The following is a 15995-nucleotide window of genomic DNA, read 5'->3' on the forward strand; positions in this document are numbered from 1 at the left end:
ACTAGTGTTGGTAAGGATGTGGGGACAAGAGTCCTGCTGCACTGTTGGTGGGAAAACAAACTGGTGCAGCCACAGTGGAAAACAGTATGGAAGTTCCTCAAAAAGTTAACAATACCAATTACACTACTAGGTATTTACCCAAAGAATAGAAAAACACTAATTCAAAGGCATACAGACATGTATCCATATGCTCACATAAGCATTATTTACAACAGCCAAATTATGGAAGCAGTCCAAGTGTCATTTGGTAGATGAATGGATAAACAAGATGTGAGATCACTCACACTCACACACACACACACACACACACACAGAGGAGATATTAGCCATAAAAAAGAATGACATCTTCCCATTTACCACAACATGGATGGAGCTAGAGAGCATAATGCTAAGTGTAATAAGTCAGTTGGAGTAAGACAAATACCACAGGATTTCACTCACATGGAATTTAAGAAAGAAACGAACAAAGGGAAAAACAGACAAATCAAGAAACAGACCCTTAATTACAGAGAGCAAACTGATGGTTACATTGGGGATGAAGGCGGAGGGGGATGGATTAAAAGATGATAGGGATTAAGGAGTGCACTTTTCATGATTAGTACTAGGTGACGTATGGAGTTACTGAATCACTGTACTGTACACCTGAAACTAATATAACACTGTGTGTTAACTAACGGGAATTAAAATCTTAAAAAGCCAAAAAAATGGTTAAAATGGTAAAAAAAATAAATAAATAAAAATAAAAACCAAAGTGTCCTGACTCACTGAGTCTGTAATAGTTATCTCATGGCTTAATATTACATATATATTCACTAATGTTATCTGTATTACAACTCCTACCAATCAGAAATGCAGTATTTTAACAGTGAAAAGTATTTTACATTCTCCTTACTATAGGATCACAGACTGTTAAAAAATTGTAAAGGAAATTCATTACACTTCAAAATCTTTGCAGTTTTTTACTGGCTATGACTTGTAACTCTATTCCTTCACTTCATTAGGATTTCTGCTCTGTCTCACCTCCTAAAAGCTACACTCCCTCTCTATTCCCTCTGAACTCTTCCTATCTGAAAATATGTATTTCTTATTTGATTAAAATCTCTCAACCACACCAGAATAGAAGCTTCCTGAGGAGGGATCTTCTTATTCACCGCTCTATCTCCAGCCACTACAACTCCGCCTGGGACACAGAATAGAATCCGATATATATTCTTGAAAACATGAAATGTACAAAAGCAGAATACCTTTCTGTTCTTACCTGTAAAGTCTTACCAAGGCCCATGCAGTGGGCTAGAATGCATCCTGAACCTGGAGATTTCTTTGTTTTTTTTACAGATTCACAGCAGCAGTCCCACATAAACTGAACACCTAAAAACAACAGCTTCATTAAGTTTAATTTAAAGATCCAAGTTAAAAATCTTCCTTCATAAACACATCAAAAACATAACCAAACTTCTAATAAACAGAATTTTAAAAAGAAATAATCTTCTAAGTATAAATGAGATGCTCCCAAACCCAATAAGTTTAATTAGAAAAAAGGACAGCAAACACAAGCATACAGCCACTTCCCTTCATTCACTAATCTATCACAGCAAATCTTCATTCCCTGGGACAATTCAAAGAAACATATGAATAATCTAAAATAGAAATGTTATGCAAAATTTTATCCAATTTACAGATTCCTATCAAATATTCTTTCATGCTTGTTGAGTTTATCAGGAAAACAACCCAGGAGATAATTTATCATCTCTCCCCTTATTCAATAGTAAAGACTAAACAAAAAGGGGGGTTCACTATCCAAGAAGTAGGAACTATAGAACTTCCCTTATGAATTCATTCATATACACACTGAAAACTGACTTCCTGATTCCATTCTAATGAAGTGGAGAAAAGGGATAATTTGGTATCTTTAAAAATACCAATGTCAGAATATTATTAACAAATATACCTGAAAATGTTCAAATAGCATTTTCTGAAGAAAGCTTTTAGCTAATGGTGGTACCTCTCCCTACCCTGCAGCTGCCCTTAGCCAACCACTGGAGACTATATGAATCCATTTGCTATATATACCATTTGTAAGTGGCACTTATTTCCCCTTCTATAACACTCATTTCCTTTACAATCATCCAATTGTTTCTCCTCATATATTTATGAGCTCCATAGTGGGCAGGGTTCATGTTTGTTTTCCACACCAATGTACTGCTAGTGCTTAGCAGAATGTAAGGCACACAGGAGACACCAAATATTGGTAAAACTTAATTAAAAATGCTTTAATTAGGGGCACCTGGGTAGCTCAGTTGGTTAGGCATCTGACTTCAGCTGAGGTCATGATCTCACGGCTCATGAGTTCCAGCCCTGCGTTGCACATGTGATGACAGCTCAGAGCCTGAAGCCTGCTTTGGATTCTGTGTCTCCCACTCTCTCTCTGCCCCTCCCTTCCTTGCTCTCTCTCTCTCAAAAATAAATATTCAAAAAATTAAAAAAAATAAAAAATAAAAAAATAAAAATGCTTTAATCATATAACTGTTTCTTACCATCTACTTGATGGGGTTTCAATTTGATAACCATATTTCTATGAACCTGCACTAAAGGTTCTTTGGTTTCTTCATCTTCATCTAAAACCAACTTGGTTGTTATTGGACACTTGGTGGGTGAAGCATCTTCAATTTCTATCACCTACAAGAAAGGGAATTATAGTTAGCCAACTCAGAGAAATCTTTCAAGCAATACTAAGGAAACTTTTCCAAAATATAGACACATCTACTTACACACCACATATCCAATACTTTGTTCAAAAAGATCAGGACATATCACAGGTTAATACAGGTTTTCCAAAATCAAAAACCTGTATCACTGTGGTAATATGGTTAATTTAAATCATCAGTTCACACCTAACATGTATCAACACACGTGATAAGTAAAGCCATTGAGAAAAGTAGTATTCTAAAACACTCTATATATGGTACCACCCTAAAGATTTGAATAGACACATGGCTCGCAAACAAGCATGGTTCTATTTTCTAGAAAACATCTGAAAATGTGCAAGGGCACATAGGTTGTCACAAGGACTGGTATGTAATGTAGGCAGAGAGGAAGGTAAGTACAGATGTTCTACACTGTAAAAGCCAGTCCCAAACAAAAACTGACCCACCCAAGATGCTAAACGACTTCCACTGAAAAACAGTGGAAGTATGCATTGTGAAAGGAAAAAACTTTTAGAAACACTGGTTTGAGAACCACAGGCTCAAAAACATGACAACAACATATAATATCCTCTAACTGCAAAAGGAAAACAATTATCTAAGTTTCTTATTTAAAAGAAAACTTAGACATAAATACACATGAATACATATATGTGTATACATTTTTTGCTGTCTTATCCCAATATGTATCCATTACATACTACAACCAAGAACTGTATAATATAGGTATAAATATTCCCATTTTACAAATTAAAAAAAAAAGTGAGAGACCCAGAAATTAAATGACTTATACAAGGTCATACAATTATCAAATATCACAACACTAAGATTTACACCCAGAGGATCAGACACTAGAGTCCTTGCTCTTAACCACTACACAATACTATTTTAATAAAGGAAATGCTTCTATAAACAGTTTTGTTCCATGAAAACCAATAAAATTCATTATTTTGAAATTACACACATTATGGGGATCCTGGGTGGTTCAGTCAGTTAAGCATCCAACTCTTGACTTTGGTTTAGGTCATGATCTCACAATTCATGAGAATGAACCCCATGTTGGGCTCCATTCTGACAGTACAGAGCCTGCTTGGGATTCTCTCACGCTCTCTCAATGTCCCTCCCCCACTTGTGCACATGTGTGCTCTGTCAAAATAAATAAATAAACATTAAAAATAATTGCAGACATTATGATGTGTAAGGAATGTCATATAAGGAATAAAACTTAGCCAGTATTTTCTTTCTTATTTAAAACTGTAACTATGGATTACTTAATATTCACTATGGAAATTTTCAAAGGTAAACAAAAGTAGAAAGAAGAGTATAATCAACCCTGTTACCCATTATCCATCTTCAAAAATTAACAACTTCTGGTCAGTTTTTTTTTTCCATTGGCAGCCTCCTCCTACCCATTCTCTAACTCCTCAGATCCCACAAATGATTTTGAAGCAAACCTGAGAAAGCATGGAATTTCATCTGTAAATGTTTTTAAATGTCTCTTTAGAAGGACACTCTTTATTTTATTTTTTTTTAATTTTTTTTTAACATTTTATTTATTTTTGAGACAGGGAGAGACAGAGCATGAACAGGGGAGGGTCAGAGAGAGGGAGACACAATCCGAAACAGGCTCCAGGCTCTGAGCTGTCAGCACAGAGCCCGACGCGGGGCTCGAACTCACGGACCGTGAGATCGTGACCTGAGCCGAAGTCAGCCGCCTAACCGACTGAGCCACCCAGGCGCCCCAGAAGGACACTCTTTTTAAACCATAACCTCAGTATTATTCTTGCATGAAAAAATAAAAAATAAGTCACAAAACTGTGATAAATTACCTGAATAGATACTGTACTTGTGTAAAACTGTAAATGATATACAAATCAGGATTAATACTATACTAGATAACATCCTAGTGGAGAATAAATACCACAGACCATTTAGATCCAAACTCCATTTTAACAAGTTACTTAAATCCTCTCAGCTTCAGTTTTTCCATCTGCAAAGTAGGAAAGATTATAAACAGCCTTCAGGAGTTGTTGTAGACATTAAATAAGACAATGTATGCAAAGTATCTGACATAGACTAAGAATTCACTAAATTTTTCACTGTGTCCTAGCTTGGATGTGTGCCAGCTTTGTATCACTGGGGCAAATCCATTAGTCAAAATGGAAAATTCCTGAGTGTCTTGTCCTGTTTGCATGGTGTGGCAGGCAGCATCCTAAAATGGTCCCTAATATCCCCATCCTCTGGTGTAAACACCCTATATACTCCCATCCATTTGAGTGTGGTTGACATCTGTAAATATGAATGGGATATCATTCCCATAATTGAGTTAATAATCAGTTGGGCTTTGATTAAACCAAAAAGAGGATTCTCCTAGGTGGGCCAGACCCAATCAAGATGAGCCATTTAAAAGACAAGTGATAAGAAATAGTCTCTTACTGGTCTCAAAGCCATGCTGTGAAGAGAAGTGTCTAGGAGCTAAGGATCTCAATGCTACAAGCTACAAAAGACTTAATTCTGACAAAAAGTGACCTTAAAAATGACACACAGTCTTATATAAAAATCTCCATTCTGGCTAACACCTCAATTTCTACTTGGTGAGACACTGAGCAGGCAACCCAGTAGAGCCACATTCGGGCCACTATCAAGCTCCTAACTTACAGGACTGTAAGATAATAATTTTGTCTTGTTTTAAGTTGCTAAGTTTGTAATAATATTTTAATATATCACTAGAAAACTCATGTACAAGGCTCTAATTAAGACTTTGGAACCATATGTTCATTAGTGGTTTGGATAATATTTTTATTATTAAGTGCTATCTTAGGGATTGGGGATTATTCAATCTTCATCTTGAATGTAGGAGGAGATAATTTTTTGTCTGTTTATTTTTTTCATTGTCTTTATAGTGTAATCTTTAATCCCTGTCCCAATAACCCCACGCATCTCCCCTCTGGTAACCATCAGTTTGTTCTCTATACTTAAGAGTCTGTTTCTAAGTTTGTCTCTCTCTCTTTTTTTCCTTTGCTTATTTGTTTTGTTCCTTAAGTTCTTCATATGAGTAAGATCATACAGTATTTGTCTTTCTCTAGCTGACTGATTTCGCTGAGCATTATATTCTCTAGCTCTAGCCATGTTGTTGCAGATGGCAAGATTTCATTCTTTTTATGGCTGAATAATATTCCACTGTGTGGAATATACACACCACTTTTCTCTATCCATTCATCTATCGATGGACATGGGCTACTTCCATAGTTTCGCTACTATAAATAGTGCTGCAATAAACAGAGGGGTGCATGTATCCCTCCATATTAGTGCTTTTGTATTTGGGGGGTAAATACCCAGTAGTGTGATTCCTGTATCAAAGGGTAGTTCTATTTTCAATTTTTTGATGAACTTCCATGCTGTTTTCCCAAATAGCTATACTAATTTACATTCCCACCAATAGGGCAAGAGGGTTCATTTTCTCCACATCCTTGCCAACATTTGTCGTTTCTTCTCTTCTTGATTCTGGCCATTCTTACATGGATAAGGTGACATCGTGGTTGTGATTTGCATTTCCCAGAGGATTAGTGATACTGAGCATAGCATAACATAAACTTGTTGAATCATTATATTGTACACCTGAAACTAATGTAAGACTGTGTCAACTATACTCAAATACACATAAAAACATTTAAAAAATTAAAATAAATAAAATAGCAGTACTCTCGGATGCAGGAAATAAAAAGCTTTTAAAACACGCAAAAGACAGAAACTTAGTCAAAATGACAATGGAGGAATTTTCTCTGAAAAAAAGGTGAAGAAGAAATCGCAGCTAGAAACTTGCTCAAAACAGATACAAATAATATATGTGAATAAGAATTTAAACCAAAGTCATAAGACTAATAGCTGGGCTTGAATAAAGCATAGGAGATACCAGAGAAACCCTTGCTGCAGAGATCAAAGACCTAAAAATAGAATGAATTAAAATATGCTATAGTTGAGATGCAAACTAAACTAGACACAGTGACAGCGAGGACTGAAGAAGCAGAGGAGAGAACAGGTGAAATAGAAGACACAATTATGGAAAATAATAAAGATGAAAAAAAAAGGGAAAGGAAATTACTAGATCACGAGGGGAGAATTAGAGAACTAAGTGATTCCATGAAATGAAACAATATCCATACCATATGAGTCCCAGAAGAAGAGCGAGAGAAAAGGGCAGAAGGTTTATTTGAATAAATTACAGCTAAGAACTTCCCTAATCTGGGGAAGGAAACAGGCATCCAAATCCAAAAGGTACAGAGAACTCCCTTGAAAATCAACAAAAATGGGTCAACACCACAACATATCACAGAGAAACTTGCAAAATATAAAGAAAAAGAAAATTCTGAAAGCAGTTAGGGATATACAGGCCTTAACCTACAAGGGTAGACACATAAGGGCAGTAGCAGACCTGTCCACTGAAACTTGGCAGGCCAGAAGAGAGTGGCAGGAAACATTCAATGTGCTGAATATGAAAAATACACACCAAAGAATCCTTTATCTAGCAAGTCTGTCATTCAGAATAAAAGGAGAGATAAACATACCCAAACAAATGTTAAAGGAGTTCGTGACCACTAAACGAGCCCTGCAAGTAATTCTAAGGGAGACTCTCTGAGTACAAAGCAGCAAAGACTACAAAGGACCAAAGAACATCACAAGAAACATGAAATCTACACATGACACAATGGCACTAAATACATATCTTTCAAAAATCACTCTGAATGTAAATGGGCTAAATGCCCAATCAAAAGACGCTAGGTATCAGAATGGTTAAAAGCCCAAGATCCATCTATATGCTGCAAGAGACTTTACAAGAGACTAATTTTAGGCCTGAGGACACCTGCAGATTGAAAGTGAGGGGATAGAGAACCATCTATTATGCTAATGGAGGTGAAATGAAAGCCAGAGTATCCATACTTATATCAGACAAACTAGATTTTAAAAGAAAGACTGTAACCAGAGATGAAGAAGGGCATTATATAATAATATACGGATCTACTAATCAAGAAGATCTAACAATTATAAATATTTATGCCCTCAAGTTGGAAGCACTCAAATATATAAATCAATTAATCACAAACAAAGAAACTCATTGGTAATAATATCATTATTGTAGGAGACTTTAATACCTCACCTTACAGCAATGGACAGATCATATGGTCAGAAAATCAACAAGGAACAACGGCTCTGAAGGACCAGATGGCCTTAACAGATATTAAAAAGCAGAATACACAGTCTTCGTGAGTACACATGGAACATTCTCCAAAAGAGATCACATACTGGATCACAAATCAGCCTTCAACAGATACAAAAAGAACAAGATCATATGCTGTCTATTTTCAGATCAAGAAGCCATAAAACTGGAAATCAACCACAAGAAAATATGTGGAAAGCTCTCATATACATGGAGGTTAAAGAACATCCTACTAAAGAATGAATGGAAATTAAAGGAGAAATTAAAAAATACATAGAAGCAAATGAAAATGAAAAACACAACAGTCCAAACCTTTTGGCATGTGGCAAAGGCAATCCTAAGAGGAAAGTACATTGTAATTCATGCCTATCTCAAGAAGCAATAAAGGTCTCAAATACACAACCTTAACTTATACCTAAAGGAGCAAGAAAAGGAGCAGCAAATAAAGCCCAAAGCCAACAGAAAGGAAATAATAAAGAACAGAGCAGAAATAAACGAAATAGAATTAAAAAAAAAAAACAGTAGGAAACAACAATAAAACTAAGACCTGGGGAAAAAAAAACAACTAAGAGCTGGTTATTTGAAGGAATAGACAAAACTGATAAACCCCTAGCCAGATTTCTCAAAAAGAAAAGAGAGAGGACCATAGATAAAATCATGAATGAAAGAAGGGAGATCACAACCAACACAACAGATAGATATACAAGCAATTATTAGAGAATACTATGAAAAATTATATGCCAACAAACAGGACAATCTGGAAATGAACAAATTCCTAGAAACTCACACACTTCAAAAACTCAAAGAGGAAGAAATAGAAATTGTGAACAGGCTCATAACCAGCAATGAAATTGAATTAGTAATCAGAAACCTCCCAATAAATAAGTCTTGGGCCAGATGGCCTCCCAAGGGAATACCACAGACATTTAAAGATGAGTTAATAATTATTCTCCTCAAACTGTTCCAAAAAATAGAAATGGAAGGGAAGTTTCCAAACTCATTCTATGAAGCCAGCATTACCTTGATTCCAAAACCAGACAAAGACCCCAGTAAAATAGAGAATTACAAGACAATTAATGAACCTGGATGCAAAAATTCTCAATAAGATACTACCAAATCAAATTCAACAACACGTCAAAAGAATTACTTGCCATGATCAAGAGGGATCTATTCTTGGGCTGTATGGGTGGCACAATATCTGCAAATCAATCGTGATATATCACATTAATGAAAGAAGGAATAAGAACCACGTGATCATCTCAATAGATGCAGAAAAAGCATTTGACAAAATACATCGTTTCTTGATAAAAACCCTCAAGAAAGTAGAGATCTAAGGAATATACCTCAAGTTCATAAAAGCCATATATATTAAAGGCCCACAGCTAATATCATCCTCAGTGGGGAAAAAGGGAGAGCTTTTCCCCTTAGATCAACAACACGACAGGGATGTCCACTCTTACCACTATTATTCAACGTAGTACTAAAAGCCCTAGCCTCAGCAATCAGACAACAAAAAGAAATAAAAGGCATCCAAATTGGCAAGGAAGAAGTTAAACTTTCACTCTTCAAGATGACATGATATCCTACATGGAAAGCCAGAAAGACTCCACCAAAAAACTGCCAGAATGGATACATGAATTCAGCAAAGTCATTGGATATAAAAATCAATGTACAGAAATCAGTTGCAGGGCCTGGGTGGCTCAGTCGGTTAAGCTTCCGGTTCCTGATTTCAGCTCAGGTCATAATCTGGCAGTTCATGAGATCAACTCCCACGTCCAGCTCTGTGCTGACAGCATGGAGCCTGCTTGGGATGCTCTCTCTCCTCCCCCCTCTCTCTCACACAAAAAATAAATAAATATTAAAAAAAGAAATCAGCTGCATTTCTATACACCAATAATGAAGCAGCAGAAAGAGATCTCAAGGAATCAATCCCATTTACAACTGCACCAAAAACCATAAAATACCTAGGAATAAACCTAACACAGAGGTATGCTGAAAATTATACAAAGCTTATGAAGGAAACTGAAGAAGACACAAAGAAATGGAAAAACATACCATATTCATAGATTGGAAGAACAAATATTGTTAAAATGTTGATACTACCCAAAGCAATTTACACATTCAAAATATCACCAGCATTTTTCACAGAGCTAGAACAAACAATCCCAAAATTTGTATGGAACCAGAAAAGATCCCAAACAGCCAAAATACTCTTTAAAAGGAAAACCAAAGCTAGAGGCATTACAATTCCGAAGTTCAAGGGGCATTACAAAGCTGTAATCATCAAGACAGTATTCACTGGCATAAAACATACAGATCAATGGAACAGAATAGAGAACCCAGAAACAGACCCACAGATAAATGGACAACTAATCTTTGACAAAGCAAGTGGTACTGGGACAACTGGACAGCGATATGAAGAATGACACGGGACCACTTTCTTAAACCATACACAAAAAGAAGTTCAAAATGGGTGAATTACCTCTATGTGAGACAAGAAAGCATCAAAATCCTACAGGAGAAAACGGGCAACAACCTCTTTGAACTAGGCCACAGCAATTTCTTACTTAACATGTCTCCAGATGCAAGGGAATTAAAAGCAAAAATGAACTACTGGGACCTCATCAAGATAAGATAAAAAAAAAAAAAAAAAAAAAAAAAAACCTTCAGAATGGCTAAACCTTCTGACAGCTCAGAGCCCGAAGCCTGCTTCGGATTCTGTCTCCCTCTCTCTCCGACCCTCGCCCCACTTGCACTCTGTCTCTCTCTCCTTCAAAAAGAAACAAATATTTTTTTTAAAGTTTAAGGAAAAAGGCCGAAACTTAAGTACCTATAGAGAAAAAAACCAACAAGAATCACATATTTCATATTATTCCTCAGAAGTACAAGACAAGGAGGTATCGGTTAAACACAATAGTTTGAAAGAGGTGTGGAGTGAAAGGAAAATTTGTTGAAACTCTAAACAACTTAACAGTCAGGGCACCTGGTGGCCCAGCTGGCTAAGCCTCTGACTTTGGCTCAGGTCATGATCTCATGGTTTGTGGGTTTGAGCCCTGCATCCAGCTCTGTGCTGACAGCTCAGAGCCTGGAGCCTGCTTCAGATTCCGTGCCCCCCTCTCCACCTTCCCCTCCCCCACTCAAGAGGGCTTCCACTCAATCTCTCTCTCTCTCTCTCTCTCTCTCTCTCTCTCAAGAATAAACATTTAAAAAAAATACAGGTAAGAGGGCTCCTGGGTGAATCCATTGGCTAAGCATTTGACTTCAGCTCAGGTCATGATCTCGCAGTTCGTGGATTTGAGCCCTGAGTCTGGCTCTGAGCTCACAGCTCAGAGCCTGGAGCCTGCTTTGGATTCTGTGTCTCCCTCTCTGTGTCCCTCTCCCACTTCTGCTCTGTCTCTCTCAGTCTCTCAAAAATAAACATTAAAAATAAAAGAGGGACATGTATCTATCCCCCCTTAAAAAAATACAGGTAAATAAGAACAGTCAAACCTACCAGATTACCAAATTAGTCCATTATTAAAGTAAGGTATCTAACCCACTTCAAAAATTCTGGGAAGCAAGGTGCATGGGAAAATAAGTATCTAGGAAACAAGAGATCTAAAACAAGAGATACGTGTGGGAATTCCCAGAACAGTGAAAATAGATGAAACAGACAAGATTAGAATGAGAAAACAAGGCTCCAGCAGTATCATTTCAAAGAAAAAAGAAATAAACTGATCAATCACCTGATGTGTTTTAAAATTATTGAGGAATTTTAGGGTTTTACTAAAAACACAGGAAATGAATTAGTCATAGGTATGCAGAAAACAAGAAAATATAATCTAAAACGTTATTAACTATAGAAAATGCTACAGGCATCCAGCATGAACTCTAGAAAATTAACTCCAGAAAATGCTGGGTGGCCCTGTTGGTTAAGCGTCTGACTTTGGCTCAGGTCATGATCTGCTGGTGCATGAATTAGAGCCCCCTGTGAGGCTCTGTGCTGACAGCTCAAAGCCTGAATCCTGCTTCAGATTCTTTGTCTCCCTGTCTCTCTCTGCCCCTCCCCCACTCATACTCCGTCTCCATCTCTCTCTCTCTCTCTCTCTCTCTCTCAAAAATGAATAAACAATAAAAAAAATTTAGAGGGGTTCCTGGGTGGCTCAGTCGGTTAAGTATCCGACTTTTGCTCAGGTCATGATCTCATGGTCTAAGTTAGAGCCCCACGTCAGGCTCTGTGCTGACAGCTCAGAGCCTGAAGCCTGCTTCAGATTCTGTGTCTCCCTCTCTCTCTGCCCCTCCCCCTCTCATGCTCGCTCACGTGTATGCATGCTCTCTAAAAAATAATCATTAAAAAATTTTTTTGAATGGGGCACCTGGGTGGCTCAGTCGGTTCAGCATGGACTCTTGATTTCGGCTCAGGTCATGATCTCACAGTTTGTGGGTTCAAGCCCTGGATCTGGATCTGGCTCTGTGTGGACAGCACAGAGACTGCTTGGGATTCTCTCTCTCCCTCTCTCTCTGCCCCCACCTGACTCATGCTCTGTCTCTCAAAATAAATAAACATTTTACAAAAAATTTTTAAAGAAATTTAGAAAATGTAAAAAGGAATGTAATCATTATACACAATATGTATATACACATGTATATGTGTGTGTATGAGATATACATGCAATAAACACTACATAGCCCTGCTGTAAATATTTACCGTTATAGTCATGCAAACACTAACGATTTCATGAGAACTGTGGCATAACCATACTGAGGGAATGGGAGAAGGGAATTCTGTGTTTGGCAGGCAGTATATGAAAACTAAATCTGCGGTTAACATATAATAATGGTAATGTCTAAAACTGAGAAACAAAAAAAAAAATTATAAGCATATTAAACAGAATCATATAGGTAAGAGCAAAGAATGTCTACAAGAACTGAGCCATTACCTTTGAGTAGAGTCTGAGTAACAGAAGACTTTTTTTCAATGTAGCCTTTTGATAATATTTGATTTTTAAAAAGCACACTTATTGAATTTAATAAAACGTTAATTAGAAAAGAAACATAGGATTATTGTGGAAGATGGCGGCTTAGGAGGACGCTGGGCTCACCGCACGTCCTGCTGATCACTTAGATTCCACCTACACCTGCCTAACTAACCCAGAAAACCACCAGAAGACTAGCAGAACGGAGTCTCCGGAGCCAAGCGAAGACAAGAGGCCCACGGAAGAGGGTAGGAAGGGCGGCGAGGCGGTGCGCACTCCACGGATGGGCAGGAAGGAGCCGGGGCAGAGGGGCAGCCTGCCGGCCAAGCAGAGCCCCCCAGTCTGGCTTGTAAAAGCGGAGGGGCCAGACGGAGTGTGTTCCGACAGCAGGCGGGACTTAGCATCTGGGAGGTCACAAGTTAACAGCTCTGCTCAGAAAGCGGGAAGGCTGGAGGACAACGGGAGGGAGAGTTGCTGAGCCCCGGGACGACAGAGCTCAGTTTGGCAGGGAACAAAGGCGCTCCCCAGAGCCATCTCCCTCCCCCATCCCCCAACCAAAATCCCAAAGGGAACCAGTTCCTGCCAGGGAACTTGCTCGCTCCCCAAAAACACCTAACGCTGTGCTTCTGCAGAGCCACCCCTCTGGCAGCGGGTCTGACTCCCTCCCGCTGCCACAGGGCCCCTCCTGAAGTGGACCACCTAAGGAGAAGCGAGCTGAGCCTGCCCCTCCTGCCCCCGTGCACGTTGCCTACCCACCCCAGCTAATACGCCAGATCCCCAGCACCACAAGCCTGGCAGTGTGCAAGTAGCCCAGACGGGCCACGCCACCCCACAGTGAATCCCGACCCTAGGAGAGGGGAAGAGAAGGCACACACCAGTCTGACTGTGGCCCCAGCGGTGGGCTGGGGGCGGACATCAGGTCTGACTGCGGCCCCGCCCACCAACTCCAGTTATACACCACAGCACAGGGGAAGTGCCCTGCAGATCCGCACCACTCCAGGGACTATCCAAAATGACCAAACGGAAGAATTCCCCTCAGAAGAATCTCCAGGAAATAACAACAGCCAATGAACTGATCAAAAAGGATTTAAATAATATAACAGAAAGTGAATTTAGAATAATAGTCATAAAATTAATCGCTGGGCCTGAAAACAGTATAGAGGACAACAGAGAATATCTTGTTACAGAGATCAAGGGACTAAGGAACAGTCAGGAGGAGCTGAAAAACGATTTAAACGAAATGCAAAACAAAATGGAAATGACGACAGCTCGGATTGAAGAGGCAGAGGAGAGAATAGGTGAACTAGAAGATAAAGTTATGGAAAAAGAGGAAGCTGAGAGAAAGAGAGATAAAAAAATCTAGGAGTATGAGGGGAAAATTAGAGAATTAGTAATACACTAAAAAGAAATAATATACGCACAATTGGTATCCCAGAGGAGGAAGAGAGAGGGAAAGGTGCTGAAGGGGTACTTGAACAAATTATAGCTGAGAACTTCCCTGAACTGGGGAAGGAAAAAGGCATTGAAATCCAAGAGGCACAGAGAACTCCCTTCAGACGTAACTTGAATCGATCTTCTACACGACATATCACAGTGAAACTGGCAAAATACAAGGATAAAGAGAAAATTCTGAAAGCAGCAAGGGAGAAACGTGCCCTAACATACAAAGGGAGATCTATAAGACTCGTGACTGATCTCTCTTTTGAAACTTGGCAGGCCAGAAAGGATTGGCACGAGATCTTCAATGTGTTGAACAGGAAAAATATGCAGCCGAGAATCTTTTATCCATGAAGTCTGTCATTTAGAATAGAAGGAGAGATAAAGGTCTTCCCAAACAAACAAAAACTGAAGGAATTTGTCACCACTAAACCAGCCCTACAAGAGATCCTAAGGGGGATCCTGTGAGACAAAGTACCAGAGACATCACTACAAACATAAAACATACAGACATCACAATGACTCTAAACCCGTATCTTTCTATAATAACACTGAATGTAAATGGACTAAATGAGTCAACCAAAAGACATAGGGTATCAGAATGGATAAAAAAACAAGACCCATCTATTTGCTGTCTACAAGAGACTCATTTTAGATCTGAGGACACCTTTAGATTGAGAGTGAGGGGATGGAGAACTATTTATCATGCTACTGGAAGCCAAAAGAAAGCTGGAGTAGCCATACTTATATCAGACATACTAGAATTTAAATTAAAGGCTGTAACAAGAGATGAAGAAGGGCATTATATAATAATTACAGGGTCTATCCATCAGGAAGAGCTAACAATTATAAATGTCTATGTGCCGAATACCGGAGCCCCCAAATATATAAAACAATTACTCATAAACATAAGCAACCTTATTGATAAGAATGTGGTCATTGCAGGGGACTTTAACACTCCACTTACAGAAATGGATAGATCATATAGACACACGGTCAATAAAGACACAAGAGCCCTGAATGATACATTGGATCAGATGGACTTGACAGATATATTTAGAACTCTGCATCCCAAAGCAACAGAATATACTTTCTTCTCGAGTGCACATGGAACATTCTCCAAGATAGATCATATACTGGGTCACAAAACAGCCCTTCAGAAGTATACAAGAACTGAAATTATACCATGCATACACTCAGACCACAATGCTATGAAGCTTGAAATCAACCACAGGAAAAAGTCTGGAAAACCTCCAAAAGTATGGAGGTTAAAGCACACCCTACTAAAGAATGAGTGGGTCAACCAGGCAATTAGAGAAGAAATTAAAAAATATATGGCAACAAACAAAAATGAAAAGACAACAATCCAAACACTTTGGGACGCAGCGAAAGCAGTCCTGAGAGGAAAATACATCGCAATCCAGGCCTATCTCAAGAAACAAGAAAAATCCCAAATACAAAATCTAACAGCACACCTAAAGGAAACAGAATCAGAACAGCAAAGGCAGCCTAAACCCAGCAGAAGAAGAGAAATAATAAAGATCAGAGCACAAATAAACAATATAGAATCTAAAAAAACTGTAGAGCAGATCAACGAAACCAAGAGTTGGTTTTTTGAAAAAATAAACAAAATTGACAAACCTCTACTCAGGCTTCTCAAAAAGAAAAGGGAGATGACCCAAATAG

At 38.5% G+C, this 15995-nt stretch overlaps 1 protein-coding gene across 8 annotated transcripts in view; it reads right to left on the minus strand.

The window, feature by feature from the left end:
* ATRX (ATRX chromatin remodeler) overlaps window positions 1-15995 on the minus strand; it is a 314554-nt gene that overhangs the window by 137087 nt on the left and 161472 nt on the right. For all 8 annotated transcript variants that reach the window (XM_049643991.1, XM_049643990.1, XM_049643987.1 and 5 more), the window contains 2 exons: window positions 2535-2676; window positions 1259-1368 (listed from right to left, as the gene is read on the minus strand). In XM_049643991.1, the coding sequence (XP_049499948.1) occupies window positions 1259-1368; window positions 2535-2676 (252 nt within the window). The remainder of the gene's footprint in view (window positions 1-1258; window positions 1369-2534; window positions 2677-15995) is intronic.

The sequence above is a fragment of the Panthera uncia genome, chromosome X, assembly GCF_023721935.1.
Source record: "Panthera uncia isolate 11264 chromosome X, Puncia_PCG_1.0, whole genome shotgun sequence".
Taxonomy (NCBI): Eukaryota; Metazoa; Chordata; class Mammalia; order Carnivora; family Felidae; genus Panthera; species Panthera uncia.